General features: G+C 44.7%; 1 protein-coding gene across 1 annotated transcript in view; it reads right to left on the bottom strand.

The window, feature by feature from the left end:
- The window catches only part of LOC124606341 (diuretic hormone receptor-like), a gene marked incomplete at its 3' end in the record, with an annotated part of 321156 nt that overhangs the window by 222684 nt on the left and 70684 nt on the right, over window positions 1-27788 (bottom strand). The window contains exon 3 of the mRNA XM_047138324.1: window positions 133-319. Within this exon, the coding sequence (XP_046994280.1) occupies window positions 133-319 (187 nt within the window). The remainder of the gene's footprint in view (window positions 1-132; window positions 320-27788) is intronic.

Genomic DNA, 27788 nt, shown 5'->3' with positions numbered 1-27788 from the left:
TCATCTGCATTTCTTCTTGGTGTAGCAATTTTAATGGCCAGTTATGCAGCTGCCTTCTGAAATCCGGGGGGTTCTAAAGCGTAACCCTGAACGGACTGTTTGTCACTGTGCAGACGGCAGTGAGCGACTTACTTGAAGTAGAGGAAGATGCAGACGGCGACGGAGAGGGCGACGAGCGACAGCGTGTAACCGGCGTAGTAGAGCGCTGTCGCCACCTCGACGCGGTCCGCGGCCGGCAGCTGGCTGAGGTCGCGGCACAGCGAGTAGTTGCTGTAGCCGTCCCACGTGCCGTTCGCGTGACACCACCGCGACGCGTTCTCTGCAACAGCGGCGACCACCAGCCGCGCTGTAACACTGACAGCACTGACGAGAGCAGCTGTCTCGAAAGTAATCGCAAGACGGTCCATGAAATTCGACCCTATTCATATATGCAAAGATCTGCAAAACCTAACCAAGAGACAGATATACAGGGTGAAAAGTATTTAAATCGACATATTCTGGGAGGTTGTAGGAGACATCAAAACAAATATTTTTACCGAATGTCATTTTTTCCTATGAGGATTGTTTAAACCTGTGGTAGCCGTATTACGCTCTTCAGTTGTTATAGGTGGTATTATGATCTTCAGTTGTTAGAGGGCTATTACGCTCTTCAGTTGTAGGCAACTGCTGTCCACCAGTGTAGTAGTGCATTGTCTCTGTTTGCTAATGGAGCGATACACCTGGAGTGAGTACACTGATATGGGTGGTGCGTACTACGTAGCGCACCACAACGGACGAGCTGCACAGCGGGTTTATCAACAACAATATCCTAATCGCCGTATCCCGCATCATACGACCTTTGCTGCTGTGACCATGAGACCGGGTCACTTTGCAGATTACCGGGACAGGGACGCCGACGCATGGTAAGAACGCTGCAAGTTCAGGAAGCTGTGTCTCAGCATGTGGAGCGGGATCCTTCAATCAGCACTCGTGAAATTGCACGTAAGATGGGGACGAATCAGACGAATGTAAAAACAGTCCTTCGAGAGCAATTGTTACGTCCATTTCACTTACAGCGTGTCCACAACCTGGAACCAGTTGATTATCCACCCAGAGCACAGTTTTCGCAGTGGTATCTGGAACAGTGTGAAATGTGTCCTACATTTCCATCCTCTGTGTTGTTTACCGATGAAGCAACGTTCGGGGGTGATGGAGTCTTCAAAATGTACAATTCGCATGTTTGGAGTGAGGGTAATCCACATGCCGGAGTTACTAGCGCTCACCAAGTGCGGTTCTTGGTTAATATGTGGGTCGGTGTTGTTGGGGACATTTTAATTGGGTCGTATCTGCTACCTACTTGTTGTCTCTTGGTCATAAAAAAATAGAAAAGTGTTTGCTGGTTTAATTAATTTGCCGCCAGAGAAATCTTCCTCTACCGGTTTAAATTCTCCTCATAGGAAAAAATATCTTTAGGGAAAAATATTTGTTTTGATGTCTCCTACAACCTCCCACAGTTTGTCGGTTTAAATACTTTTCACCCTGTGGTAGCCTAACATATTAACTACTCGTTGGAAATGGATGAAAGTGCGGGAAGATGTTGCCAGAGGCAACTCGCGTACACGTGACATGAGCACAGCGTAAATATCCCGCCAAACGGGGTTGGACCCTCAACACGAGGAAGCTGAACGAACGGGGAAAGGACAGGGTGCCAAAACAGTGAGCTGTTGCGGTGCACTGTAGTGGTGTTCTTCGTTACAATATAGCCCGGGACAACAGGAGGGTGACTTCATACGAGCGAGAGCCGTTGGAAACCTGAGAGGAGGACGAAGTGTAGCAATTGTAGCCCAAGAGTTCGGTTTTGTTCACAGCAGTGTTACACATTCATGGGGAGCGTTTCGAACTGCAGGTTCTTCTGCATGAGGGAGGGGAGGCGGTCGATCACGGTCAATTACGCCAGCAGATGACCGCTACGTTGTGCATCTGGCAGGGAGTCCAGAAGGAATCCACGTCAAACAGCAGATGCAATTGCATTGACATTTAACAGGACTATAAGGCACGATATCTCCCGTTCCACAGTGGCGCGGCAACTGCATCGGGGTGGCCTCTTGGCACGACGACCAGTGCGTAGTGTCGATCAGTGGGGACGGGGATCGCATGTTCTTTTCCGATGAGAGCAGATTCGGTCTGAGTAGTGATTCTGGACGTACCATCATATGCCGCCAAGTGAGAGTACAAACCCAGGATCGCTTTGGCGGTCCAGCTGTTATGATTTGGGGAGGCATAACGTCCGAAAGAACAGATACCATCTTAGTATATATATATATAGTTAAGGCTCACCGGCCACTTGTCCGCCCCAGTAGCTGAGTGGTCAGCGTGACGGATTGCCGTCCTCTGGGCCCGGGTTCGATTCCCGGCTGGGTCGGAGATTTTCTCCGCTCAGGGACTGGGTGTTGTGTTGTGTTCATCATCATTTCATCCCCATCCGGTGTGCAGGTCGCCCAATGTGGCGCCGAATGTAATAAGACCTGCGATATGGCGGCCGGACCTGCCCCGCGCCGCGAGGGGCCTCCCGGCCAATGACGCCAAACGCTCATCATCATCATCACCGGCCACTTGACCATCTTCTTCTTCTGTGAGGATGTACAAACAGTGCCCGAACTATTACGGGAATCGGCAACGCGCCGCGAGTAATAGGTATAATGGGCGGGGGCACTACGAATGTAGTGTGGGACAATACGTTGAGAATGTGGGGTTTCGCGGGAGGCATGCCAGAGATAAATCCCTGCGGTCGCACTATCCTCTGCGTCCTCGGTGGCTCAGATGGATAGAGCGTCTGCCATGTAAGCAGGAGATCCCTGGTTTAAGTCCCGGTCAGGGCACACATTTTCATCTGTTTCCGTTGACGTATATCAACGCCTGCAAGCAGCTAAGGATTCATTTCATAGTAATTTCACTATACTCCTTCCCCATGAGCGTCTCTGCAGGAGTGCATTCAGCTGTCACTTCATTTTAATGGATGACAGCGTGCAACTTCATCGAACAGCGGAGGATATAAGGCGAAAGACTGGACCACCCGTTCCCTCCAACACGTGTGGGATGCGATGGGGAACGTACCGCAGCATATCCACATGAAACAACGATCATCCGTCCGGCCCCGGTAGCTGAGTGGCCGCCGGCACGGTAGCTCAGTGTGTTCGTTCAGAGGGTTAGCTACCCTCTGTAATAAAAAACTGAGTTAATCGATCAATGACGAACATAAAACGGGTGTCTTACGACGTCCGCCCAGAGCAGAGGCAACGAACGAAAACTAAAAAAAAAAAAAAAAGAAAAGTGGTCAGCGTGACAAAATGTCAGTCCTAAGGGTCTGGGTTCGATTCCCGGCAGGGTCGGAGATTTTCTTCGCTCAGGGACTGGGTGTTGTGTTGTCCTACTCATCATCATTTCATCCCCATCGACCACGCAAGTCGCCGAAGTGGCGTCAAATCGAATGACTTGCACCCGGCGAACGGTCTACCTGACTGGAGGCCCTAGTCTCACGACATTTACATCTAACGATCATCCATCAGATGACAACAGCGCTGGTGGAGGAATGGAACGTCCTATCGCAAGAAGTATTTGCCAAAGTTGTGGCCAGCACGGAAGCACGTTACAGAGCACTGCATTGCCGTCTTTGGTCATCTGTCTGACACACAAACTTTTGAGAAACATGTCCCTCCTTTTATAATGTTCAGGGGGCCATCATAGATCGCCGTAACTTGTGTAATTATTATGTTCGAGTAAAAGTATAATTTACTTTAATCTCAGTACGCATTTCTTTCAAATATTCAATTTCTTATAGCAGCTTTGTGGACGGCCCCGTTTTTTCGAGCTATGTTGCTTGGTAGTGAAACATAATGTGAAAGCCACATCCACGCTTCAGTTTTGCACGCAATTGTATACAGTGCTTGCTGCCAACCTCACCTGTCATTATTGCATGCGATGAGTATCTTCGTTGAGTATATCGATACTTTTAAACCAATAAAAAGTGATTCTTAGCGCAGCGTTTTAGAAGTGCCTTTCTTCACATTTAGGAAATACCTGTCAAGTTCACAGACAGGGTGAGATTACTAGTCACTCGAAGTTCATCCAACGAAGCAACATCCTCACACGGATGCTACTTACGCTTCACAAGGTGAAACCGTTACTGCCAGGTCAGTGTGTGCAGGGTATAAGCAGATAATAGTGTTTCTTGCCTGATATGTTATAATTTTCAATACATTCAACGTGCAATATTTTGTATCAACTAATAAACCTTATTGTTATTGTTTGCCGCACATGGCTATCTCAGATAATGTGCATTCCACAGTCACTAATTACTCAGGACTGATTTTTGTCAAGCCTACTCCAAAACTCAAACACTTTTAACGTAACCAACTGGGGATTGGTATGAGCGAAGTTGACAACCTCGTCGTCTTTCGAGAATAGATATTTTTCATAACAGCTATAATCCCTAAGAGAGGTAATAGGTTCAAACAATTACAGATTGAAGCTTAAGATCCCCTTGTGCTTAACTTGCATGATTTTTGCTGCAGTGTTGCGATGAAAGCCGAAGATCTTGTTCTTACCGAAACTGGCAAGACACCTGTCATGGCTATAGCACTTAAAGTTTATCTTTGAAAATTCATCTGTTAATGTGCAACGAGTTGAGTATAGTTAAAACACAGGGCGTTCAAAAATTAATGCTTCTATTAAGAGAAAATAGTGTTGAATTTTTTCGACTTCAAGCAAATGCTAAAGGCAGACTACGTCTGAAAAAAAAAAAAAACCAACATTCAAAGACAAAGTGTTTTAATAGGATCACATGTAACGACGATGTTCAGTGGTAAGAAAGAACACATAACTGAGTAAGAACATTTAAAATAAGAAACTTGTGTGCAGTGTCCAGTATCTGATGACGCCTAAGTTAATCTTCCACCAGAAGACTGGATAAGGTGTTGCAAATGTGACAAACGGTGGTAATTTCATTGCTCAGTCTCTAAAGGAGGAAATTTTGTCTGACTTTTGTCAATGAAAATCATTGATCCAGAATTTGATAATTTGCAATACAGTAATCATTGCCTTAAATATTGTTCAGTAAGTAATATCTAGCACTGTTCAGTTAATTAATGTACTGTCTCATACTTTATGTGGATAAAAATGAATTCAACTTTCATCAGTACTTGGACTCAGTACTTGGGAAAGATGCCACTTTTGTATTAGCTCTAAAATTGGTAAAACAATTGTGATCATATTAAGATAAAAAATTTAGTCAAATAAGTACAATACATTACAAGGAAATTGAAGGTGGAAAGGGCAATAAGGAAAGGAAAAGGAATATTGATGTCAGCTACATCAGGACTTAATACTCAATCAGCGGCAACGTGTGAAAGTGTGAGCCTGACCGGGACTGGAGCTCAGAATTTCCTGCTTGTAGGAAGTTGAGTTAACCTCGGTGCCATCCACACACAGTGTTTATCGCAACTGCGCGGACTGTCTCAGCACGCCTCTTGGCCAACCCACCCTCACACCTGGCACCACCTGTCTGCAGACCCTGTCAATGGCCTCCATGCTCGCTACGTAAAGATTCCCATAAGGTCAGACACAATTGTGCATTCGCACTGAAGAAGGTTGGTTCGTCGCCCATCGAGGCGGATAAATTATATGAATGCGTAGTGTCTTTTCTTTCGGATGTTTCAGAAGGAACAGACACCACGCATTCATATAACGTACAATGCTATAACAGATAGTGCTGTTAATACATGCAAAGAGAGAACGACCACGAAAATTTAATTTACTGAACATAGTTGACCACTTTCATCCTCAGCTTTCCCTGCTAACCCGTACGTAGACACATAGTACACTGTGTGTCGTCCGCTAGCTAAGGCTGACTACGTTGAATGCACCGAGAAACCAGTCGGTACCTGCAGCCGCTTTAGACTTCAATAAATACGTCTGTAACCGGCCCGAGAGTCTTATTGGAGGAAGCATTTAGTCATGATAGTGTGCAATAGGGCCGCTGACGACCCAGAAAAGTACACTCATGTAAAACGGAGCAAGGGGAGGTTAGGTGCCCATCTCCCTTTCTCACCAGCGCAGACAAAATAGTAATCACTATCGCAAACCGAACCCGCACACTGCACAGATGCGCGGACAGACGTGTCAGTTCAGTATCAGTTCCAAGGAAGCCACACCATGAGATGGGTACTGCCTAGTACCAAGTCGGTCCAGAGACATTTGTCGTGAAATCTTGAAATTGCTGGGTGCTTCAAAAAGATTCATCCAATTTCAGATAACTTTATCTATCGAATGAATGGAAGGTGTTAATTTATTCAATTTACTGCAAAAATATAATTTTTTTTTTTAAGGATGAGGTCCTTAGACGTAGACATTCACTAACGACCCCCGATTCCTACGCCTTTAAAAGAGTATCTAGTACCGTGAGTTCAGCCGCCTTAGAGATCCGTGGCGCACTGCGAGAAGATACGTAGGCTTCTTACACGTAAGGAGAACCTGTACCGCACTTTCGACGAAGACGACGCGGCGCAGTTGTCACTCAGTTGTACCTGTTGCAACAGGAACGGTTAAACACCTTTTGTTGCTGTGTTACAATTACACAAAGCGGCCAGTTACGAATGTAAACAGAGAGTTTTATGGTTCAAATGGCTCTGAGCACTATGGGACTTATCTTCCAAGGTCATCAGTCCCCTAGAACTTAGAACTACTCAAACCTAACTAACCTAAGGACATCACAAACACCCATGCCCGAGGCAGGATTCGAACCTGCGACCGCAGCGGTCGCGTGGTTCCAGACTGTAGTGCCTAGAACCGCTCGGCCACGCCGGCCGGCCTTCCAGTCGTCTCGGAAAGGATGAATACAGGTCTCGTGACGTTCTCAAGGGAATCATACCGTTTTTCTCGCACGTTAGGATAATGACGATGGAGGTGGATAGTGATCAGACTCCCTTCTCTCCAAAGTACGCCATATAGGCTTAATAATATTGGGGTCTTCTGACTGTATTGGCGTGAGGAGATACGACAACGCATCTTGCTCACAAATCTAATGCTGCACAGTGCAGACTGTGTGAACTGGGGCCGTGTCGTCTTGGAACACAGCATCACTATTGGGGAACAAACATTTTACCATTGGTAGAATCCGATCAGCCATAAGGGTCACACAATCCACGGCAGTAGTGCCATCTTACAGACTAACCATGGGGCCCATGGAGCCCCACAATAAGGCTGCAGAAATCATCACCGAACCCCATCACGTTTCACTGCTGGAACGTAAACTTAACCTGAAGTTGGAAACACAGTAAAACAAGCCTCATTCTATCAAGTGACATTCTTCCATTGCCCCATAGTCAAGGTATCACGGCTTTGGCACCACGTGTTCCTGTTATGGGTATTTTCATCACTGATGAGCTGGCCGAGTGGTTCTTGGCGCTATAGTCTGGAACCGCGCGACCGCTACGGTCGCAGGTTCGAATCCTGCCTCGAGCATGGATGTGTGTGATGTCCTTAGGTTAGTCAGGTTTAGGTACTTCTAAGTTCTAGGGGACTGATGACCACAGCAGTTAAGTCCCATAGTGCTCAGAGTCATTTGTACCATTTTTGAACTGATGAGCTGATTCGGAATTCCAGATCCTTGTTTACGGAGCTTCTTTCGTGTTGTTTTAGTGCTGACAGTCACGCGAATGTGACATTCAGTTCTGTAGTGACTTTTGTAGATGTCACCCACTTCTTTTTCGTCACCATTCGTCCTTCGGCATCACTCAACACAAACCTTTCTTCCGCGGTTTGACTTCGCGGAATATGTTTTCCCGCTTTCACTGTGTGCGGTATAAATCTTCGATGTGGTGTCTCTTGAAACACCAAACACTGCTTCTTGGTTGCAGAGGCACCTGACATATGGGCACCGACACAATATCCACGTTCTAATTTAGTTCAGAGATAAAGCACTCACAACTACACAGAACACTGTTCTCACCGCGGCTGGCACCTGCAACGTAATGAGGACACCGAATAAGCGATTATAGTCGTCAAATGAAACAGTCCAACCTGCAGGCTTCGCTAACATCATCATACATGTTCAAGCATACTTTTTAAGTAATGTTTTCATATTTTTGTTCAGCCTTTGCAGAAGATTGATGAATTTTAAATACCCAATATTTTGCCGTGCGCCACTATTCTCCTTGCAAGTGAAAATATCGGTCTGAATGTCGTAACATTCCATCTTCTTAGTTTAGTGATCAGAGTGTCTCACTGCAATGCGCGGGACTCGAATTTAATTCCTTGTACTCCCAGGGACTTTTCCTTGAGTGCTCTAAGTGTCGTGATGCCAGTTCAGGAGCTACTTGAACGAGACGTAGCGCGTCCAAGATCAAGAAAGCCAGAAACTCCCGGGTGTGCATTGTTCTGACCACACGAGTCTTCATACCGCATCCAATGACGCCTTTGGCTGGAGATAACACGGTTGTCGGTGGTGCCGTCTCCCCCATCATGGACAGAACGCAGAGCCTTAACTCGTGATGATTTTCCTGTGGATATTCTAGAAACGTGAGTACAGGAAGTAATCGCTTATCTGCGGAGCTAGCTGCCTGACAGTATAATAATATTTACAGATTTCAAGTGAACTACACTCTGTAAGTTACATACAGGGCAAAGAAAAATTCGTACACTGGGACTTCGCAGCGCGATTCCTCGCATACTGATGATACAAAAATGTCTTTCACAAGACTTTGTCCTTCGCATATTTCCGGCAGTAGATGGACGTGCCAGATTGGCATTTTGGCAATACTTTAATAGCATTTCGGGTTAAAACGCAGGAGGTCGAGGGTTCAGTTCATGATCGAGACGCAATTGTTTTTATTTGCCAGTTCAATTCAGCCATATAATACTGTGCTATTCGTTGTTTCTTAAGCCATGTACATAGTACAGTGTATTTTTACGGTTAATTTGACAAAAAGGTGGTTAGACAAGTCAGAGACAGAAAGCTGAAACAAATGAGTTGTCAAAGGACAGAATAGCTGCAGGAATAATATCAGTTTCGAGGTGTTAAAGATGACTGCACAGTTAAATAAATGCCCGAGGCAGAATTCGAACGTGCGGCCGTAGTGGTCACGCGGTTCCAGACTGTAGCGCCTAGAACCGCTCGGCCACCCCGGCCGGCGAGGCGAAATAACTGGACCTCCAGTCCGAGCCATTTCCCTGGAATATTCTGCCTAAACGCCGTCGCACATCAGTTTCGAAGTGTGGAGGTGCACCATCATGTTCGAACCGTAACCTCTGACGAACCTGAAGCAGAACATCTTCCATAGAGTGAGGCAAATAGTTTGAGAGGAATGGATGATACCTTCGTGCTGTCAGACGGTCAAGCAATTAGTGAGAACCCAAACTCCTTTCTTCCAATATTCCGTAAGATACGTTGATACCAAAGCAAACTTGATATCCACCGTCGTGGGTGACGTGTGGGTCAACATCAAACCAATGGTGGACATTGCGCATATTGAAGACACCCTCACGAGAGAACACTGCTTCATCCGACCATATTATAGTGTTAATGGAGTCGTTGTTGGAACCATTCACAGAACTGCATCCGTAATCGGCGGTCTGCAGCTGCAGGTGTTAGGTAAATGAATAATAATAGGTGTGCATTCACTGCTAGTGCAGCTTATCAGCCGGGCGGAGTGGCCGAGCGGTTCTAGACGCTTCTGTGCGGAACCACGCGGCTGCTACGGTCGCAGGCTCGAATCCTGCCTCGGGCATGGGTGTGTGTGATGTCCTTAGGTTAGCTAGATTTAAGTAGTTCTAAGTTCTAGGGGACTGATGACCTCAGCAGTTAAGTCCCATAGTGCTCAGAGCCATTTGAACCTTTTTTTTTTTTTTGCAGCACATCAACGATGGTGCGTTGCGAACACGCAGCTGCCTTGCTATGCTACGTGTGCTGCGCTGGATTCTTGGTGTATGAACTCCAGAACAGCTTCGCCAGTAGCTGGAGTACGGCGAGTCTGTGGACGACGAAATAGATTTTTTTCTCTAGATGACGTCTACCAGGGTATCTAGTAGCATGTTCAAGAGTGGCAATAACAGCCCAGATATTACAGTTATTAGATGCACAAAGGACCAGAAGAATATCCACATGTTCATCGTTTGTGGATGCCATACGTGTGATACGCTGTTTTAGAATAGTACATGAAGAAAATACGATACGTTCACAAATGTACGTGGATTGTCACGGGTGAGTTAAGCAGCTAATCCCCGTCTGGCAAACTGCGCATACAATTTTTTGTTTTTTCGTGTGACTAGGGCCTCCCGTCGGGTAGACCGTTCGCCGGGTGCAAGTCTTTCGATTTGACACCACTTCGGCGACTTGTACGTCGATGGGGATGAAATGATGATGATTAGAACAACACGACGCCCAGTCCCTGAGCGGAGAAAATCTCCGACCCAGCCGGGAATCGAACCCGATGCTTAGGATTGACATTCTGACGCACTGACCACTCAGCTACCGGGGCCGGACTGCGCATACAATATGGACATGTCACTAGTAGCAGGGTGCTGTTCCAGCTAATGCGCATCACCTCTCTGACAGCTTTTTTTCTCTTATATTCATTCCGATACTGCTAACTGTGAAATGTTCGTTTTCGAATTACGCTGTTTCCCTAGCGTTAATGGACGTGATGTTTCCACATTTCCATCGACGATAATACTAGTAATAATAATAATAATAATAATAATAATAGTAACGCATGGCGATAAAAAACAGCATGCGCTTATGAGACCCAATGCTGAAAGGCATAATTAGTGGTTCCATGGTGGTAATATATACAAAAGTTATTTGAAATTGTAAGGCCCTCATTAAATGTAATGGACGGAAACGTAGGAAGAATAATAGCTGATTCTAATCGACGGGACCATGGGGAGACGGTACACAGAAAACAGGTTTGTAATCTAGTAGATGCAGTGGTGCGAAACAGTTCGCGTCCGCGACGTGTAAAAGGCTTCTATGAAAGCTGAGCAATGAAAACGATTCTACTTCCATTTCTGTTTTAAAAGCACGTAAGGGCAAATGTTTTGTAGAAGACCCATTATAATCCCTGTATGAAGATTAATACGCTAGTTATCGTACCACACAGACATTTACCAAATAAAAATGAGTATGCTTCCATCAAACTCCAGCCCTCGATCTGCTACACGCTAACTCTAAACGCAGTCGACTGCACCAACTGCACAACGCTACTCGTTTATGCTTAGGGAAGTAGTTGTGGTTTGTGTCAGTACAATGTTACGAGACTGCCGACCTGAAACGTCCAATTACGGCCAGAAATATACATACGATGAAATTTTTTGAGAGATGTTTTTGTATTGCAAGTATACAAGGAATCGTGCCACGAAGTCCGAGTGCGCCGAATTCTTCTTCACCCTGTATAATTAGGGAAGTAGGTGCCTATTATAAATCGGTAGTATTCTTGTAGTGGTTCGCTAATGGACATAGTTCTTCATCTGCTTCGAAGTTTTATTGTATAAGATATTAAGAAATTCCCCTTTCATGAAAGTAAGAGGAGTCGTTGTTGTCGTCTACCACCTTTCACCCCCGCCCCTCTTCATAATCTAGTTGAGGTTCTTGGTACGCTCAAAGAAGAGGTGTCTTAGATAAATAGTGGTGCAAATTTCTGGAGGGTCACTTTTAATATGTCAACGACGTCATTCTATAATGAAATTATGAATTATATTACACGTTCAGGATTATGTGACTAAAACATGAAAATGATTGAAGCAATGTAAATACCAACAAAAGCAACATTACTGTTTGAACAGGGAAAAATACCGTCATATTCGAAGTTGACTGTAGATATTATTTATATTAATATTGCAAATTTCACCTTTGGACCATTTTCAAGTGTACTGAAAAAGCGAAAAATAATACAAAATAGAAGAACAGAGTTTACTCGTATGTACAGAACTAGATAAACATGTCATGTACGCAGCTGTATATTACAAAAATGGCGAAAATAATAATCACTTACATTTTACTTCAGCACATGACAGATTTTAAAATCCTTAGACATTTATAAACGTCATCGTCAAAAACAGGCATTTTAGCTGTAGATATACAGTAACATGATAGGAGTGTGAAGTTCTGTACGTCGCGAAAATTACACGAAATGATACCAATGTTACGTAAATCAATACAAATTGGTGTTCTAGCACACTGATTACATATAAACTAAGGCCGTTTTCGCGAAAATGCATTCACAAGTCAATGCTGCTTGTACATAAATTAGAGACAGTACTGATAAAATCAATTAATTTGCAAGAGCAGAGGTATACAGAACAGTATGTGGCACATGCACAAAATGTTATATTGGACAAACTGGCTGGGCGATGAGTGACAGGTTTAAAAAACGTATCAGGCAGTACCTCTGCGTTCAGTAAGCATTTAGATAAAAATAAACATATTGTGAGCAAAATAGATTCAGCCCACACAATACTGAATACTGTGCCTTGAAATAGAATAAAGAACATTCTCGAAGAGATAGAAATTTATAGTTTACTTGATGATGAAATTGATTTAAGATACAAAAGATTTTTAGGTAATTTCCGCTCCGTTTTATGTGGAAATGACAGAGAGTAACATAACATAAGGACTCATTACCTTTCCCATCTGATGTGGGTTTATTGCCCTAACATTTTGTTCAGAAATGTGTCTACTTAGGTTTTGTGTGGTAACATGGAAGAATCATATGCGTTACCACTTTTTATTTTCATCTTTATTTCATTTATTTTTAGAAATGCGAAAGTGATGCATTTGATCAGCTCTTCATAAATGCTACGTAATATGTTCCTGATGTTTTCTATTGTACTGCAAGTTTTATTCATGACAACAAGGGAGGATGATGTGCACTCCCATACACTTTAGTTTTGTTATTTAATTTTATTCTCTATATTTCAATTTATGTTGAGAATATGTTTTGTCAAATCTAATCTTTTTCTGCAGTGCATCGTATTATTGCATTGTTACTTTTTTACATTTTTTATTGAAAGTACTTTAAACACTTTGAAATTTATTATTATACGGTTATATATATCTACATTGCCCATATTAAGGCATATATTTTCCATATAGCGTCTTGTGATGTGGAGTCCAGCTCTGTTGTGCTGCACTGTTGGCTGTGTCATTGGGGCACATTTTGAGCCTTCTGTGTTTCCTTCATCACCTGGAATGCATACTCAAACGAAGTAACGTGTGTGACTTTTCATGTTTTCCCGACAGATCTGTTGCAAATACCACACACTTCCCGGGTTTGCCACCTGATCGTATTGTGCGTCTTCCAGCAATGACAGCAGCAGCAACCACCACCCGATGATGTCGAGCTGTTGCATCGATGAAATATTGTGTGAGCTTTACAATCCGATCCGGCGGCAAACACGAGAAGTGTATTTGCAAACTAATATGCAATCTTACCAATGCCAGCGTGAGAGCTTTAGAACAGGCAACGCATGTATGTTTGCGGTAATATGCTATAAATAATTTTCGTGTCCTGTTCCCTTGCACCTTACGACTATACAGTCACCTAGAAAGTTGTATGTTGCAACTGATGTAAGAACATGTCATGATATGAATTTTGTTACTGTTATCGCTGGAACGTACTATCGCTGATAAGTACACTGGTCGTATTGATTTGTGAATGTAATTTTGCGCCGTTAGACTTAGTTTACATGTAAACAGTGGGCTATAACATCGATTTGTAATGATTTGCGTAAGTGATGTCAACTTTGGTAACATTTCATATAATTTACATCATTTCAAGGCGTACAGAGCTTCACACTCGTATGATGTTACTGTATATCTACAATGAAAGTGCCTATTTTTGATGATGAAATGTATACATGTCGGACGATTAAAAAGTCTAAGATTTGTTATAAAAAATGGTATGTGATGTACTAATTTCAACATTTTTGAAATGTGCAACTGTCTACATGAGACGTTTGTGTAGTTCTTTACGTACTAGTGGACTCTGTGCATCAACTTTGTATTTTTTTAGCTTTTTCAGTACCACTTGTAAATGGCCCAAAGGCCGACATTGCAAAGTGAAATAAATAATTAAAAAAATGATTCAAATGGATCTGAGCACTATGGGATTTAACATCTGAGGTCATCAGTCCCCTAGAACCTAGAACTACTTAAACTTAACTAACCTAAGGACATCACACGCATCCATGCCCGAGGCAGGATTCGAACCTGCGACCGTAGTGGTCGCGCGGTTCCAGACTGAAGCACCTAGTACGTTCGGCCACACCGGCCGGCCGAAATAAATAATTCCTACAGTTAGTGGCGAACATGATGTCGTTTAAAAAAATTCTACATGACTGTTAATCCCGACCATGAGGAACTGAAAATAATATAAAAAAAGAAGAAAGACTTTACGAGGAGTAAATTTAGGCGATTCTTAAGAAACGGCATTATTTAGCTTTAAGACGCCAATTTATGGAAAAAAATACTCATCAGCACAAATTTACTAACACTCTAAGTTTATCCCATGAACAGTTGTACAATGTACAGCATGGTTCCAGATCAACAAGCGGTGAAGATAACTTGTAGACTTTTACGTAGGGGTGCTTTCCATTGTACAAAGTACTACATTTTACAATCTATTCGAATATGGAGCAAGGGGAAATCAAAGAGCACTTAAAAGGCCCTGCGCTCGCTTTAATAAGTAATATCGTATTCGTGATTCCTTCTGACGAGATACGTAGTACAATTATAGTATGTCCCTCAATTCTGATTTTTTACCTTTGTAGTGGGCTTTCAGGGGTTGGCACCTTCCTTAAGGCGACGACCCGTGTGGTTTTGCAGCATGTCTTTGACCGCTGTGGGCCGCCATTAACCTGTGACTGTTTGTGCTCTGTATACTTTCAGTATCCACTGATCGTCCAATTTAATATGGATCCCACACACTTGGTCAATATGATAGGATGGGTCACAACAGTGTTTTGTAACCAACTGCTTTTGTAGCTTGATGTCTTTTCCAGCATCTAACTAATAAAATCATCATACGAAGATAGCTCTAAGGTGTACAGATGGCTGGCTCTGAGCACTATGTGACTTAAGTTCTGAAGTCATCAGTCCCCTAGAACTTAGAACTACTTAAACCAAACTAACCTAAGGACAACACACACATCCATGCCCGAGGCAGGATTCGAACCTGCGACCGTAGCGGTCGCGCGGTTCCAGACTGTAGCGCCTAGAACCGCTCGCCCACCTCGGCAGGCTCTAAGGTGTACAAAATTAAATCCTCCTGTGCCTACTTCACGATATAACCGCACAAATTGTCAAAAGATGTCGTACGATCTTGTCCTGCACGGAAGATAGCACACTAGCCACCGGACAACCACGCTAACGATGACGTCGGGGCACCTATCAAACGGTACAGTGTTTGCCTGGTTGTCTCACATCCACAATGGCTGTTTACACAGTCATAGACGGTGCAATATGGCACAGATAAGACGCCTACCAGGCTCTCTGTGGTGGAGGACGATAGGAACAATGGAAGGTCAGTCGCAAACTGATGTTGCCCGATGGCTTAATGTGAATCGTTCTGTTGATTTTCGGATGTGGCGACAGTTTATAGAGATCTAAACTGTTGAACCTATATCACGAAGGCCATGGTGGGACCGACCACGTCTAACATCAGGAAGGGAGAACCGTTGCTTGGCTGTAAGGACAGGACGGTACGGTCTTAATACTGCACGGCAAACGGAATCTGACCTCGCAGCATCCACTAGACGTGTTGTAGCGAGACAAACGGTGTACAGAAGGCTTCAGAAGAGTGGCCTTTATCGTGGGAACCCTGCTGACCTCCGACTCGTTTTCACAGAAGGGAACGTCTGGTGTGGAACCGTCAACATTCCACCTCGACGGTCAAACGGTGGGCCAATGTCCTTTTCACAGATAAGTCCCGATTTGGTCTGGATAGTGATTGTCGACGGATGCGCGTCTGGAGGGAATGTGTATCACAATTTCGAGACCCAACCATTGTGGAGAAGGACTGATATTGAGGATGATCCCTAATGGTGTGGACAGGAATTATGTTGACCTCTGAGACACATCTTCATGAAACTGTGCGATTAACTCGGGAAGGTCTAACTGCTGTCAGGTATCGTGACGAGATCGTGGGACCTCATCTGCGGCTGTTGCGACGTGTTGTCGGCACAGAATTCGTATTGCTGGATGATAATGTTCCATCTCATAGAGCACGCGTGGTTTACGTTCCCTCGGGAACGGAAGATACTGCCCGCATTGCGTGGCCTGCTCGCTCTCCTGATTTGAATCCCATAGAGTACGTCTGGGATGCACTAGGGACACGGGTTGCATCACGTGGGCATCCTCCAACCACTCTCCGAGACTTGCGAGGAGGGCTACAGGAAGAATGGGTGTTATTACCTCAACATTAGCGTTATGACATCATTCAGAGCGTGCGCCGTCATTTGTCAGGCCTGTATTGCTTCCACAGGCGGTCACACCCAAAACTGAGCGTATTAACCAGTTGTCGGAATGTATGTGGAAATCCGTTACGTTGGAAAAACGAAGAACATTTTTGTCTACCGTTATGCATGTTGCAGTTTTTTAATTTCTGTATTCTTTATATTGTTTCTACATTACTATCACTTGATTATACTATTTTGTGGCAAAATAAATGCAATGTTGCAAAATCTCTGCTCGTTGCTTTACTTTTTGACTCCAGTGTAGTTTTTGTTTTCAGCTTAGGAGGTAATTTAATGAATGAGAGCTACAACTCATGATTTTGAGCAGGCACTTGTTTCATACGTTTTTGAATGCACAGCTGAGACCAGAGGTTTCCAGATTATCACTGCTGTTTCAACATAGGTTACTGTACTAGGTACAACAGCAGCACTAAAACCTACAGCTGGTAGGTATACGATGGGACTTCAGAAAATAAGTTACTCATTATTACGGCAGGTCAAGTAACTTTTATAGAAAGCTGAACTACACTTCCAAATGACACAGATACTAGACACCTGTAGACAACGGGCGGATTGTTGTATCAATTGGACAATTCCTCGACGACAGAAATTCGCTCCTGGGGCGCGGTGTCGTTCTAGAAATGCTGTGTGAACGTCATCGTTGGGAAACCTTTTTCGCACAAGATGTTCTTTCTTGTTATCCTGCACGTTGCCTCCTGCGGTCCATGTCGATGGTCTACCCTCCTCGTCAGCATCATCCGCGTCTGTGATGCCTTGCTCAGATTATTGCCACGACTTCGCTACATCTAAACACGACATCGTATTTCGCCTAAACACGCCTGCAGTCATAATTTCACATTGAATATCCGTGCAATTTTGACCTTCTGCCCGTACGACTCCAACTACTGCACGTACTACAGAACTGAAGTACGTGTCCAGTTGTGGCGCCATTTCACTCCCACACTGTTATGAACGCGCTATATGTGACGTTGCCGAATTGAATCTGCAGGAAATCCGGAACTTGCACTCTTTTCTAGCAATGTACAATACTGGTTACGCAACCGCGTTAGCATTGGACGACGTATGGCCCTTAATTCGTAAGGTCCCCACGCAGTTGTTGAAGTAGATATGAATAAAATTTGATGAAATATTAGTTCAAAGTTAGTAAGTCTACCAACGGATCTTCCACAAAAGTGTCATTAATAAATTCGGGCCACATAATTATATTGTAACTATTTTCTTTCAGTAATATTATATATTGACTGGAAAATTTGTTGCGGTATTCCACACTAAAAGAAATGCTCGGGATACGTGTTGGCTGTGGTTAGAATTCGTGAAAGTACACACGTCAAAAAATGTTCTGCATGACCTCGATTCCGAGAGTTCCGGAACCAGTACAGAGAACTGGAATAGAGATCAACATAAACATCATTTCTGCCCTTTTTATTGCTCATGAAAACCACACATTGCATGTTATACCACCATGCAGCGAGACCTTCAGAGGCAGTGGTCTACATTGCTCTACTCATCGGTACCTGTAATACGCAGTAGCACGTCCTCTTGCATTGATGCACGCCTGTAATCGCCGCGGCATATTATCCACAAGTTCATCAAGGCACTGTCGCTCCAGATTGTCCCACACGTCAATGGCCATTCGGCGTTGATCCCTCAGAGTGGTTGGTGGTTCACGTCATCCATAAACAGCCCTTTTCAATCTATCCCAGGCATGTTCGATAGGGTTCATGTCTGGAGCACATGCTGGCCACTCTTGTCGAGCGATGTCGTTATCCTCAAGGAATTCATTCGGAAGATGTGCAACCTGAGCGGGTCATTCGGCATGTTGCTGGGCCCATCTGTACCGCGCTGCTTGGTGTCGTGGTTGCAAAGATGGACCTCGCCATGGATGTCGGGGGTGAAGTTCCGCATCATGCAACCTGTTGCACACAGTTTCAGTCATATCATGCACGTATGTGGCTGCACAAAAGGCATTATTCAATATGGTGGAGTTGCTGTCAGGTTTCCTCCGAGCCATAATCCGTAAGTAGCGGTCATCCACTGCAGTAGTAGCCCTTTGGGCGGCCTGAGCGAGGCATGCCATCTACAGTTCCTGTCTTTCTGTATCTGCTCCATGACCGAACAACATCGCTTTAGTTCACTCCGAGATGCCTGGACAATTCCCTTTTTGAGAGCCCTTCCTATCGTAAAGCAACAATGCGGACGCGATCGAACTGCGGTAGGCATGGCTGAACTACAGACAACATGAGCTGTGTGCCTCATTCCTGGTGGAATGACTGGAACTGATCGGCTGTCGGATCCTCTCCATGCAATAGGCGCTGCTCATGGTTGGTTGTTTACATCTTTCGGTGGGTTCAAATGGTTCAAATGGCTCTGAGCACTATGGGACTTAACTTCTAAGGTCATCAGTCCCCTACAACTTAGAACTACTTAAACCTAACTAACCTAAGGACATCACACACATCCATGCCCGAGGCAGGATTCGAACCTGCGACCGTAGCGGCTGCGCGGTTCCAGACTGTAGCGCCTTTAACCGCTTGGCCACCGTGGCCGGTTCTTTGGGTGGGTTTTGTGACTTCTCTGAACAATAAAAGGGACCGTGTCTGTGATAACATCTAACTTCAGGTGTTCTGGGATCCGGGGTGATGCAAAACTTTTTTTGATGTGTGTTCATGTGCTGCATTCGAAGGGATAACCATACTTCCTCTCTTTCTTCGATAAGTTACGTTACTGGGGAGGACTAATTACTTTTACTGTTGTCAGAATATCGATTTCGCTCAGCAGCAATGCAGGTAGTTCACTCAAGTAGTTATGTACATAGCTGTTCCCAGTGAACAGCGAGCAGAGATGTGCCAGCAGCAAGGAACGCTGTTGTGGCAACGGCGTTGTAGCATACACTATAGAACTGTAATATTCTGATCACCAGTAAAGTCATACGTATTAAAAGTAGGTTTTCCAACGTTTTATAATAGAATTATGGATATCTCAAACATTAATTAAATGTTCTATGAATGTCTTTATTTAAATGTATACATACGATCATAGATCCCTGAATTGTGAAATGTACACCTGTAGTGTCCCTTTTGCAATATTCACCATTATCGAGGTGAAACATGAATCAAAATGACTGTATGTGACTCAAAATGAATTACAAACATTGATTTATCTGCGAAAGGTAATAACACTAACTGTAAAAATATACAATATAGCTCAATAAATGCAGAAAAGACATTATTTTTATTGTATGAGATTATAATGTGATTATCTTTGTAAGAGTATAAAATACAATGCAATGCTCATTCTTCTGTCCAGTTTGTTTTGTTCTGTTCGTTCTGGTGTTAGCTGGAATAAGGTACGCAAGCTATTGTGCTGCGCTAGCATTTGTTTCTGTCGTAACGTAATTGCAAATATTTAATTGTGTAAACTGTGTCCTAGTAAGAATATATTAGTACAAAGTGATCTCCGTGTGTTATTTTGCTTATTATATCTCTTTTGTATTTTTTTTGAAAGCTAAACGTAAAAACTAACTTCACTAGAAATCAGTAACAGATCACGATAATTCAAAGGATAAACAAATTTACTAGGAGAGTGTTTCCTCTAAATAAATAGATACATTATTTTTTTAAGAGATATAATACACCGTCATATCATACACGGCATCTTTCTAGCAGTCACATTTGGTAAGTTGTTGAGCATAACCATTCTACGGCAACCCATATTTGCCATTACAAAATTTTGACTGAGCACACATTTTTAGTTTATCTGTCCCAAGCGAATACGTTGTATCAACAATTTCTAGACAGCCAGAACTACAAAGTTCTACAGAACATCATGTTTCAACCTAAATATTAAAAGAAACTTAGGAAAATACTTCGTTAAATCTAAGCCTACCGTTCTGGGGATGTCTGTGGTTTTTGTGTTGTTAATTTTGTGATGTAATACGAAGACGCTTTTGTCATTATAACCGTGTTTTCCGGATGGCGAGACTACAACGTAGTTCGCTTTCTTACGTCTTCTGCGTATAATTAGAGTAAAGAAGAAGACAGCTCAAGGGCTATGGGTTAAGTGAGGCTGGGAAATTCAAAAGACTGTCATAAACAGAGTGCCAAATTAATTCCCGCCTGTCTCTCAGATACTCGACGAGAGAGCTGATTAGTTCTTGGCTTTAGCGTCTCTTAACTGAAAAGTAGAAAACATATTTAAGCCTGACGGAATTCTTGTCTCGAGGAGAACAATTAACTAAATACTTCCCGCCATCCAGCAACATGTAGTGTATGTTTTGTAATACTGCCTAACAACTCTCATTACGCACGTACAGTAGCAACTGTTAACAATTATACACTACTGGTCATTAAAATTGCTACACCATGAAGATGACATGCTACAGACGCGAAATCTAACCGAAAGGAAGAAGATGCTGTGATATGCAAGTGATTAGCTTTTCAGAGCATTCACACAAGTTTGGCGCCGGTGGCGACACCTACAACGTGCTGACATCAGGAAAGGTTCCAACCGATTTCTCATGCACAAACAGCAGTTGACCGGCGTTGCCTGGTGAAATGTTGTTGTGATGCCTCGTGTGAGGAGAAGAAATGTGTACCGTCACGTTTCCGGCTTTCATAAAGGTCGGATTGTAGCCTATCGTGATTGTGGTTTATCGTATCGCGACATTGCTGCTCGCGTTGGTCGAGATCCAATGACTGTCAGCAAAATATGGTGTCGGTGGGTTCAGGAGGATAATACGGAACGCCGTGCTGGATCTCAACGGCCTCGTATCACTAGCAGTCGATATGACAGGCTTCTTATCCGCATGGCTGTAACGGATCTGTAGCCACGTCTCGATCCCTCAGTCAACAGATGGGGACGTTTGCAAGACAACAACCATCTGCACGAACAGTTCGACGACGTTTGCAGCAGCGTGGATTATCATCTCGGAGACCATGGCTGCGGTTACCCTTGGCGCTGCATCACAGAGAGGAGCGCCTGCGATGGTGTACTCAACGACGAACCTGGGTGCATAAATGGCAAAAGTCATTTTTTCGGATGAATCCAGGTTCTGTTTCCAGCATCATGGCGGTCGCATCCGTGTTCGGCGACATCGTGGTGAATGCACATTGGAAGCGTGTATTCGTCATCGCCATACTGGCGTATCACCCGGCATGATGGTATGGGGTGCTATTGGTTACATGTCTCGGCCACCTCTTGTTCGCATTGACGCCATTTTGAACAGTGGACGTTACATTTCAGATGTGTTACGACCCGTGGCTCTACCCTTCATTCGATCCCTGCGAAACCCTACATTTCAACAGGATAATGCACGACCGCATGTTGCAGGTCCCGTATGTACCTTTCTGGATACAGAAAATATTCGACTGCAGCCCTGGCCAGCACATTCTCCAGATCTCTCACCAATTGAAAACGTCTGGTTAGTGGTTACCGAGCAACTGGTTTGTCAAAAATGCCAGTCACTACTCTTGATGAAGTGTGGTATCGTGTTGAAGCTGCATGGGCAGCTGTACGTGTGGACACCATCCAAGCTCTGTTTGACTCAATGGCCAGGCGTATCAATGCCGTAATTACGTCCAGTGGTGGTTGTTCTGTGTACTGACTTCTCAGGATCTATGCACCCAATTTGTGGGAAAATGTAATCACATGTCAGTTCTAGTATAATATATTTGCCAAATAAGTACCCGTCTATCATCTGCATTTCTTCTTGGTGTAGAAATTTTAATGGCCAGTTGTGTATTTAATCAGTGTATAGAACAACGTGGATCAAGAACCCGGTCATAATTTTTCAAGGCAAGACTGAGAATTTTCAAAAACTAGATCTATTACAGAGACAGTGACACTGAGTGTGGTGTCTTACAGTCAGATCGCCAACTATTCGCCTAACTTCTTATCCGTCACAGTACACACCCAGGTCTGACTAAACCTTTGTCACTGACGTTACCATCTATGATTTCCTAACACTTCCAGAATTTCTCCCAACGGGTATGCAGATGTACCAGCGCTCTGGTGATCGGTATATTTTTGTGCTTCTATCATTTCCAGGGCGAGTCGGCGTGTAACTACTGAATGTAATTTCGTGCTTATTTATTATTGCAGAATACCTTAAGCGTAAATATGACTCCTTTTGACTGAAGGTCGTGGCTGTCGTACAACACTCGACAGTGATAAACGTCAACAGAATGACGAGAGGGTGGTGAACAAGTACAAGTAAGGAAACTGCCACGTTGAACAACGTAGCCATACGTAATGATAGTGAATATACGCTGGGTCGTCATTAAAGCTGATCGTACAAAAGTAACAGAGACTCTCCTCAAGCACAAGGAGAAGCCTCAGAATCTGTCCGCTCCAGTCCCCTTACACAGTGATACTACTGGATTAATTTAAATGACGATAAAATTAATCAATAAATTTACAGTATCCATGAAAACCTCTTTTCCCTGACCCAATGAAACGGTGGAGATGAAGCATTTGTATTTTTCAAGGATTACTGTCAATAAACTAGCCTGATATAATGAACACGTTGTTACAATCGGCAATCGAACTCGAATTTTCCTGTTTATTGCGAGCAGTTACTTCAAGAATTAGGCTACGTCGTCACACCTCCAGAGTTGTCCCATGTTTTTATTGCCACTGATGTTTCCACTTGTCGTTTCCGAATAATATTCTCACGAACCCTAAGGGATAAACACAAAAATATACCGCTCCCCACATCGTTGGTACATCTGCATACCCGTCGGCAGAAATTCTGGAAGTGTCGTTAGGAAATCATAGATGGAAACGTCAGTGACAATGTTTGGATCGGACTGGGTATGTACTTAGACGGATAAGGAGTTTAGGCACGGCTCGCTATAAGGAGAGGCTCTAGGTTTGACCGTCGGTCGGACAATGAGTTCAGTCGTCACTTTAATATACAACATTGCGACAGCTTGAAAAACTGTTGCCAGATAATTTCATCTAAAAGTAAATATACTTTCATCTAAAAATAAGTAAAGTATCTCTATGCACTGCCATCAAGGACAGGTACAACGAAGTTTAATTTGATTATACGTCGTCCAGTTACATTACAGTGAATAGCGCCTAATTACGACATCAACTTACAACAGCCAACCACGCAAAGACGGTGGAGAGGGGGGAGAGGGGGGGGGGGGTTGGGAGCATTAGTATTGGAAAAATCATTAAGCTTGTCGGAGGTGCAGCCGGGAGAGGGGGGAAGGAGCGTGGCAAACTGCAGTCGCGTAATGCGGAAACGGAGAGATTTATCTGACGTCCAAAAGGGCATGTTCATTGACTTTCGGACCAAGGATGGAAGCATTTCCGAAACGGTTAGGTTTTCAAACAGTTCACTTTCCCTTGGTCTGGTACCGGGCGCCGCGGAATTTGAATCGGCGCCAGACGTCATGGACGTCGAAGACCCATAGAGATCTCTGCACAATCGCGCCGTAAGCTGTGGCGGCGCGCGCCTCCGGGTCCGCTTTTAGTGTGAGGGCACCATAGCGGAACACGTGGTTGCAGCGGCCAATAGCGGCGCCCCCGATAGCTTACTTAAGCGCCTGCCTCTCGCTCAGCCATCTCCAAACCCAACAAGCATCCATCTGATGCCTCTTCCTATCGTCCTATCTATCTCACATCGGTGTTCAGCAAGCTCTTGGAATCCATCCTTATCTGGCGCATCCATCACCACCTCCACCAAAACCACCTCCTCCCCGACACCCAATGTGGCTTTCGACCTTCCTTCTCTGCCGATGACCAACTCCTCCGCCTCACTCATCTCCTCTCCCTCCAGCTTAACTCCCGTCGCTCCGCCATTTTTGTCTCCCTCGACCTCGAAAAGGCCTACGACCGTGTCTGGCATCCCGGTCTCCTGTTTAAACTCCAAACCTACGCCCTTCCTGTCAACTACATCCGTCTGATAGCCTCCTTCCTCTCCCGCCGCCCCTCTTATGTTACCATCCATAATGCAAATTCCCACACCTTCTACCCCTCTGCAGGTGTGCCCCAGAGCTCTGTCCTCTCCCCTCTCCCCTACCTCCTGTACACGGCAGATATGCCCCAACCCCCCCCCCCCCCTCCAGTACACCTCTTGCAGTATGCAGATGATACTGCATTCCTCGCCCTCGCTCCTACCCTCCAATGGTCCCAACGCCTTTTCCAGAATCACCTTAACCTTTTTGCCGCATGGTGTAACCAGTGGCTCCTGAAAATAAATCCTTCCAAGACCCAGGCAATCATTGTAGGTCATACCACTCGGTCCTTGCGGCTCCTGGATTTCTCCCTTACTGACTGCACCCGTCCTGTCTGCCTCTCCCCCACCCTCACCTACCTGGGCCTCCTGGTTGCAGGATGTTTGCTGTCAGCCATTTCACGCCGTATATGCCAGCGGCCATCTGTCCGATGGACCACAAACCGTGATTCATATGAAAAGGACACCTGTCGCCACCAAATGAACGTCAAGTTGCGCTATTGGTGCGCAAACCCGACCTTCGTCGGCGATGAACAGCTGTCAGTAAGGTGCACGAAACACGCTCCTGCTGCGGAGGGCCAGCCCCAGAAAAATTCTCTAAACTGTTGTTCAGGAAACAGGATTGGTAGCCCCTTAGTTCATCTGGATGGTCCCCCTGTACTTTAACCACGGAGGTACACGGAGAGTTTACAGGGTTGGGTTGTTTGGGAGAAGAGACCAGACAGCGAGGTCACCGGTCTCATCGGATTAGGGAAGGATGGGGAAGGAAGTCGGCCGTGCCCTTTCAAAGGAACCATCCCGGCATTTGCCTGGAGCGAGTTAGGGAAATCACGGAAAACCTAAATCAGGATGGCCGGACGCGGGATTGAACAGTCGTCCTCCCGAATACGAGTCCAGTGTGCTAACCACAGCGCCACCTCACTCGGTGGAGAGTTTACAGACTTAGCCGTATAAAACGAAATAATAAGCGAGAAGATGTATAAAAGATATTTACGAGCTCTTACTGTATTAATGAATCGAGTATTTTATTTCTCAATGCTTCTGTAAATATTTTTTTAGGGCCATGGCCTGTATGCCTCTTATCGTTGACGCTCGCAACTAATGCGATAGGCATAACCTGCTGAAGAGGAGGACTTAGTGCCGGAAACCGGTAAATAAATTAAATTTATTTAATGCAACTGGTTGCTTGTTATTTCGTTCTATACGACAACACTTGGCAAGCATGTATAAAGCACTAAGACGTAGCCGTTTTGGGAAATGCTTCCACCTTTGACCTGAAAACCAATGATCACACCCCTTAGGACGTTACATAAACCGCTCCGTTTCCGCATCATCACAACGACCACACTGTTTTCCTCGTTTCCCTCCACTTTTTTTACCCTCGTTAGTGCTGCCACATACTGTCAGTGAATGGCTATTGCACGTTGATGTCCAACACAGGCGCTGGTAACACTACTGTGACTGGGTCGGGTGTGTGTGGAAAAAAGCATAGGTTCGGAGGTTTGGTTTTACACTGTAACGAGACGTCCTTCGCTTTCCTATACTAGCTGAAGAAAGTGAAGACCGAGAAAAGTCGGATATCAAAGTAATTTCGTAAAGGTACGCACCATCAGCGGGTATGAAAGTCGCACACAGAATCAGTTCAATTCTCTGTGACAGGTAGAACGACGACCAGTGTGTATTAGCGTTACTCGTGTTTAGAGTTATAACCAGACCTGGTAGGATATATGAGGGGTTTATAAAGGGCATGGCTAGGATCAGAAGTTAAGTGATTATTGTGAAGAACAGAAAGATGCCGTGTGGTTTTGTGAGACAGCTTTATGAGCACCTGTCAAAATTTGAAAGGGGCCTCATTTTCGGTCTCCATTTGGCCAGTTGGTAGAATCATCCAATATCAACAGTTTTGGGACATTAAGATGTGGTAGTGACCTAATATATGATTGAACGTGTACGTGTGGGCAGGCTTACTCGTTGTCATAGTTCCGGCCGCACAAGTCCGAACACGAGAAGGGAGAATCGCCTTATTGTGGAGCAGACGTACTGTAATCCGCCCAAGTCCGAACACGAGAAGGGAGAATTGCCTTATTGTGGAGCAGACGTACTGTAATCCGCTCAGATCAGCGCCTGCCGTTACTCCCTGTTACGTTCTGAGTCACCCAGTACCACTGTCGGAGACTAGCAACAGCCAGTCTAAGGAATTATCGTCCCAAGCGGAGGCTGCCTTTAACACCAGAACATAAACACTTCAGTGTGGAGTGGTGATGTGACCGGGATACATTGACTGCTAATGAATGGCGTCAAGATGTGCTCAGCGATGAATCGCGGTTCTGCATTACTCTGGATGACGGTCATCCCCGAGTATGGCAGTAACTAAGGGAGCGGTCCCATTCTTTCAGAGCTTTGGAATGTCACTGTTATGTTAGTCGCGGTGTCACGGTGTGGGGAGGAATCAAGTATGATTTTAGGTGGTAGTGATTGATGGAACCCACACCGCACAACGGCACGTCATGGACATCCCGCATCCTCAAGTGTTACATCTTAAGCGACAGTCTCGTTGTGCCATTTTTCAAAAGGACAACGCTCGTCTGCACATGTTGCGCGTCCTTAAGAACCGTCTGCGTGATGTTCAGATTCTTCCGAGCCCAGTAAAACTTCCAGATCTGTCCCTGACAGAACATACGTGCTACTAGGTCGGATGTCAACTCTGTGCCAACTTTATTACCCAGGATATCACGAATTAGTTACAAAAGTTGTGGGCCAGCTGGCCACAAGAACAGCTACAACTGCTTTAGGACACTATTTTAACCGACTCAGTGCATACAGTCTAGCCAAAGTGGGGTGCAGTGTCATATTGCTTACCAAGTTCTTTGTAAATCTGATTTGATTTTGTAATCAATTTTAATTTAATGCGTGTGACGAGGGCCTCCCGTCGGGTAGACCGTTCGCCTGGTCCAAGTCTTCCGATTTGACGCCACTTCGGCGACTTGCGCGTCGATGGGGATGAAATGATGATGATTAGGACTACACAACACCCAGTCCCTGAGCGGAGAAAAATCTCCGTCCCAGCCGGGAATCAAACCCGGGCCCTCTGGATTGACAGTCTGTCACGCTGACCACTCAGCTACCGGGGGCGGACTTCGAATCAATACAATGACATTACAAACCCTCTCAAGCGGTGTTTTATTTCGTTTCCTCCTATCACTCTGGACGCTTCACTTTTTTATCAGACAATGTAGTTTGGGATTTGTATAAATCGTCAACTGAACAGCTGCTGTAATCAACTATAGATGATATTTCACCTAAGACTGCCAACTGCTCAGTG

This window comes from Schistocerca americana, chromosome 3, assembly GCF_021461395.2.
Source record: "Schistocerca americana isolate TAMUIC-IGC-003095 chromosome 3, iqSchAmer2.1, whole genome shotgun sequence".
NCBI classification, from domain to species: domain Eukaryota; kingdom Metazoa; phylum Arthropoda; class Insecta; order Orthoptera; family Acrididae; genus Schistocerca; species Schistocerca americana.
Note: the sequence above shows the minus strand (reverse complement) of the source record. Positions and strands in the feature narration are given on the sequence as shown.